A 6,000-nucleotide genomic window follows, 5' to 3' on the forward strand; every position below is an offset into this window, starting at 1 on the left:
GAATAAGAATCTACAGATGCAGATGCCTTAATTCAGCATATAAATTGCATCTGGACCAAAAGATGTGAGAAAATTTATCCTGTACAACTGTACGCTATACATAGTTTACACTCGCAGATGGCCAAAAGAAGCCATCCAATACTGACTACTGTAGAATTGAAAACCCACATACTGACGAACAAAAATGTGCTGAAACAGCTGACTTTACAGTAGTGGTAGGCCACTGGTCAGAAACCATTGATGCTATTCTGTCTGATATTTTGGTGGTTACCAATTACAGTCAAATAAATTTTTATAAGTTTTAAAGGAAAAATACCATAATGCAAAGACTTAAGGAGAGTGTCACCAAGTCTCAATGTAAGTATTAATTCAGAGTACTGTACTATATTACTGGGTTTTGTAGTTATCAATTGTATACATAAAATTCTCTGCTGTTTTTAAAAGAAATTACGTGGTCACACACAGCGAGACAGCAGGCTAGATTCCACTCAATTAAAATATTTTAGTTATTCCGATCAAATGTCTTTCCCAGGTATAAGCTTATAGTACAAGATGTTGTCACAAAACTGTATGGAGCTAATACAAACTCTGCTGTCCACAACTGCAGGCTTTTTTTTTTTTTTTTTAATTAGCTCCATCTTCTATGAACATGATTTTTAAAAGTCTGAGTTACTTTTCCAAGTCTGTTAAATCTCTAAGCTAGGAGTTGACTACATACAGGGATTATACCAACCACCTTCCTATGCAGTACAATCAATATATCCGAATCCTGAGCTGGTGTAATAAGTATGCCTGTGCTCTTTTTCCTAGTGTTCCATGAACAAAATACAAAATAGAAAACTGACCAGGAAAGACTTCCAAAAGGAGGAAAGGTCCTTTCCAGACCAGAACACAAAAATAATTTGTCTGTTATTGTGAGTAAATATTTTGGGTAACACTCTGAACTTCAAGGATTCACACGATGAAGAAGGTTTTGCTCCTGCAGCAGCAGCCTTGGTGTTTAAATGCTCATGAGCTACAGAGATTACTAGAAAAGATAAAGGAGCAGATTCTGACCAGAAACACTGACAGACACTTTAGAACAAGACTGTAGTAACACTAACTACTGACACGGGACTATACTGTGACTGAGAATACACAAAAGGAACTGCTCTGCTATTTCTCGTTGATACAAAAGCTGAAGAAATCAGATGCTGAGTCCTATCACCTTCAGTCAGCAGAATTTCAGCACTGGTGGAAGGCTCACTTAGCCTGCTCCTAGGGACTGGGTCAATTAAAAGACTGAAAATGCATGTATGGGAATATAGCACAAGATTGGCAAGGAGACTGGTTAAATGTAAATACGCTCAAGTGACTTGCAGCTGTCTGTAGAAAAAGCACATACATCACACTAGTTGTTTTACTGACCTTGTATGCTTGATGAATAGAAACTCTGTGTTAGATAACATAAGCCTGTGAGAAACTCTAGGCACTTTATCATTATATCTGAGATTCCTGCTTTGTTGTGAGAAAGAGCGGGAGGCTGTGCCTGCCTGAAGCCTTGAAATACAGGCAAGCTCAGCAGGCCCAGTCATCTTCTACCAGGGCTGAACTTACCAGCGCCTGCATCCCCACTTGTGTTACCTCTGCATGGGAGCTTAGGTGCTACTTTGGAGATTTCCCATTAGAGAGGTAACTAAAATAAAACTCGCTCTTTGCAAATGCATTCGTGGCCTCTGGCTCTTCTTGTGACGTGCCTGCGTTTGTGCACACAACGTACAAGCACATAAGCCACAAAGCAATACGGACAGACCGTACCCAGAACTCCTGATAGACAGTGCTCTGGTGGTGCTCACAACCCGTGTTTTCCTCAGGCACCTAAGGGATCCAGAAGGTGTTAAAGCTGGGGAGCCACAGCTTCCCACGGGCCGCAGCGGGGAGCGGGGCGGTGCTGAAGGGACAGCTCCAGCGGCCCCCGGAACCCCCGCACCCAGCGGAACTGGGACAGGCAGGGGAAGCAGAGGGACAAGGGAAAACCGAAGACAGGGAAAGGAAAACTCTTCCTGTCTGCTGTTACCCGTATCACTTCAGAAAAAACATACCCCTGCCGCACGCATACATGAACTTGAACAATTCTGGGGCGTAAAACTCTGAGATCGGTGCTACCAGACGAAATTCAATGTGTTATGTTGCAAGTGATTTTGCAAAGAAATTTTTCTTTTATTTGCAAGTATGACCTTAGCTTTACTTTGAAAATGCATGTTTCTTTAAGGAAGACTGGCCAGCTCATCCTCATGGTAGTTAAACAAAACAAGCAAACAAAAAAAACCCAAACCAAACAAATGAAACAACTCATCTTTAGAAAAGTTTTGTTTGGTGGCTTGTTTTGTTTTTTAAGGTACTTCATGTTGAATCAGTTTCTTTGTTTTCACAGACTTAGTGACACAGTTGAATTAGTGCACAAAATACTTGTTTTCCTTCACCTTTCCAAGCACACTAACTTCTTTTCTAAACTCCAGTTTAATTTGGCAGAGAAGCTGTACTGGACTGTAAGGGCAATGGGAATGTTTAACATGCATTTTTTCTGCCCTAGAATTTAAGAACTGAAGTGCAATCATTTCTCTGGGGATCAATAAGGAATTACAGAGCTTGTACACCATGAACCAGTGGCCATGTTGACAACTGCAAAGTAGTTGCTGTTCTATGAGCACTTATTATACCATATGATTAAGCTATTTAATTCCGTCCGTAGTGTGTAAGAGCCCATAATGCAGATGAGGGTCCTTCAAGCCAGCCCACTGCTGACAGCCTCAATAGGCTACTTCTATCATTTATGTTACCCCCAGTGGAGTAAGATTTGAGCACACTACGCAGATAGCTGAAAGACAACATGCAATTACCATCTACAGCCCTCAGTGGAAGCAGAATCCCTAGGACTTACCCTCCAAACCCTTTATCAAACATGATGATAAATCTTAGGAAAGAAGTAAAAAATGGCTTCTGTGCTGATGAGCACATGGGGAATAACATCTTGCATTACTCCTACAAAACTGTAATACTTCATAGTTCCGTAAGTTAACAGTAGACTGTTACTCCAAATAGCTATCAGACTAACATCACGAGTTCTAAAAGAGGGTATCGTTCCTTGCAAAGGGATTTCTAACGTTAAACTTGAAAATCCAGTTCAACAGCAACCAACTTTACCTCCTGTCCAAATAGCATTGTTTCTTAAAATAGAAAAAAAAAATTCAAAAAACAACAACAAAAACCAAAAACAAAAACCACACACACCAAAAAAACCCCACCACACCACCAAACATACTCCTTCAGCATATTAAAAGCTTATGGGAGGGAAATAAATTCTACCCTGTAATGACCATATGGTTGATGACTTGAGAGAACAGAAGTACAGTAGTCCTCCTGTTGTGATACTAGAAGGGCAAGACAAGCATAAAGGGGGAAGGTACAACTCCACAACCGTTCCTGAGCCATCAAACCATAGAAAGTGCAATAATGCAAGAAAATCCATAGTTAGAAAGCCTGCACTTGAACAGTCAAAACAGGAGGGGAGCTGAGACTTCAAGAAGTTCTGTAGAAATGGTTCTCCCAACTATTGCAAAGGCAAAACCTAATAAGCATTCAGTATTTTCTGCATATGGGGAAAGAAAATACTTTATCCATACTGTTCAGCATGAAAGAAAACATCACCACTGCCCAAGGTAGTCCCTTCACAATCCCAAAGGCAATACTACAAACTACTGAGTTTCTACCTAAATGCTTTCAAGCAGAACATAGAATAAGAAAAAGCTATTAGTTGTGTTCCTTGGAGATACGTCCTAGATAGGACAGAGCATCTTTTTACTCCTTTTACTTTCTAGAAAAGCCTACTAGTCTGACAGCTTTTCTCTGTCCCTCCAAAAAAAGCTTTATTCTTGCCTGGATTGTCAACAGTGACAGATAAACAGGATCTAGAAACAGTCACTCCACACTGTTTCCACAATTGTACAGAGTGGCTAAAAAAAAAAAAAAAAAAAAAGGTAGAGGTGAAGTAGTTCCATTTTCTGGCTCCAACAAAGGCTTCAAAACTGCACTGAAGTTCACAGAAAAAAACCCAATCCCTTTGTGCCCCCAGCATCACAACTCCATCAAGCAACCCTCAGGTAGGCTCAGATATCCAAACTTGGACAAAACTCATTTACAGGTATTTCAAAACAGAACTTGTAAAAAGGCAAAGGGCTAAGAAAGAACCTGGTAACACAATTCAGAAATTTTTAAGTCAGAAATAATAAGCTTTTGGTTAAGAGAAGGGAAGACTGAATAAGTATTAGCAGGGAATCAGCATTGAAGAAAGCAACTCCTTCCTATCCAGCAATCTCTCCTTAAGGATATTCTCAAAAGGAGAGCTACTAGAGCCCCCGGTGACTCCAGCACTGCTTGGCCACCAAGCTTCAGCCGTTCAATGAAAATTTAACAGCCCCTAGAAACACAGGACCTAACAATGGGAAACAGCTCCTGGCACCACACAAACGCTACCGCACCGAGCTGGGTTCGGCCTCCCGGAGAGGAGCTGCAGCCCGCAAGGCAGCGGAGCGCTGGAGCAGCCGGAATGCGGCCGCGGGTGGGAAAGGGAACCAGACCAGAGAACAGGCCCGGGGCAGCCTCACAGCCCGAGGGGCCGGGCCGCCGCAGCCAAGGGCCACCGCGGGGCCCACTCGCCCCCGCCCCCTCCGCCGCCGGCCGGGCCCCGCCGGCCTCCCGCGGCTGCTCCTCACCGGGCTGGGCCTTTCCGTGCCGCGGCGGCCCGGGCTCCCGTCAGGGCCAGCGGAAGGGCCGGGCCGGCTCTCCCTCCGCGCCGGCGGCGGTCCCGCCTCCTCTCAGGCACCTCGGGAGGGCCTGGCCGGGGCTCCCCACACCCCACCCTGGCAGTCCCGGCTCCCACCGCTCCGGTCCCCCGCCCCCAGGAGGGCCGGGACCGGGTCCCTCCCCCTTGCCCCCCTCTCCCTCCCGCCGGGTGGCGGCGAGGGGCCACGCCGAGCCCTCCGCCCCGGGCCACCTTACGCTGTATGGCGGGAGGTGGCGGGTAGCGGGTCCGCAGCTCCGGGCCGCCCCCCTGTACGCCGCTGCTCACGTAGTTGCTGGGGAAGATGCCGACGCGCTGGTCGATCTTGCCCGTCCACCAGCCCTCGTCGCCGGACACGTGCGAGTCCCGGGACAGCACCTGCACCACGTCCCCCGGCCGCAGGCTCAGCTCGTCCTCGCCGCACGCCTCGTACTCGAAGACGGCGGTCCAGACCGGCCCGCCGCCCGGCGGCTCCCCGCCGCCCGCGCCCTCCTGGCTGAGCTCTGTGAGGGGCTCCATGGCGAGGCTGCTCCATAGGGGGAGGCGCCCGCGGCAGCCGGGCGCTGCGGAGGGCGGCGGGGCCGGTACCGCCGCCTATTGTTCATGCGGCCCGGCGCCTGCCGGCAGCAGCTGCCGCCGCCGGAGGGGGGTGGCCGGCGCGGGGCCGCCTCAGCGCAGCGCGGGAAGAGGCGAGGGCAGGCAGCGCGTGCCGCCGAAGCGCCGCCGCATCCCCCGTCTCCTCCCCGCCCGCCTCCGCCTGCCGCCGCTGCCGCGCATCCCGGAGCCACCTGACTCTCTGGCAGCTTCGGCGGCGGGAGGGGGGTGGCTCCGCCTCCAAGCCGCTACTGGGCGCCGCTACCGCCGGTCAACGCCGCCCTCACCTGATTGAGGGCCCTCGCTCCCTTGGCCGCGCCTCCTCCCCGCCCAGCGCCTGGCCCCGGAGTCTCGCACTCACCAGTGTCTCCCCCCAATTGGCCGCCGCCTCGTCAGTTTTCGCTTCCCATTGGGCTTCGTGGAGCTTGTCAGCTAAACGCTCCAAGCTCCGCCTTCTCCGCCGCTTCTCATTGGCTGGGGAAAGGGGCATGACACGGACCGGGTCGAGGGCGGGACCACTCGCCTGCTGGCGGCCGGGGCAGCTCCGCTGAGGTGGCGCACCTGGGGGCCGGGCCGGACGGGACTAG

At 49.5% G+C, this 6,000-nt stretch overlaps 1 protein-coding gene across 1 annotated transcript in view; it reads right to left on the minus strand.

Annotated features, from left to right (window-relative positions):
• Nucleotides 1-5,464, minus strand: part of MAP3K9 (mitogen-activated protein kinase kinase kinase 9) — a 54,010-nt gene extending 48,546 nt beyond the window's left edge. The window contains exon 1 of the mRNA XM_065636576.1: nucleotides 5,038-5,464. Within this exon, the coding sequence (XP_065492648.1) occupies nucleotides 5,038-5,338 (301 nt within the window). The 5' untranslated portion in view covers nucleotides 5,339-5,464. The remainder of the gene's footprint in view (nucleotides 1-5,037) is intronic.
• Nucleotides 5,465-6,000: the final 536 nt, after the last annotated feature.

The sequence above is a fragment of the Caloenas nicobarica genome, chromosome 5 (genome assembly GCF_036013445.1).
Source record: "Caloenas nicobarica isolate bCalNic1 chromosome 5, bCalNic1.hap1, whole genome shotgun sequence".
Taxonomy (NCBI): domain Eukaryota; kingdom Metazoa; phylum Chordata; class Aves; order Columbiformes; family Columbidae; genus Caloenas; species Caloenas nicobarica.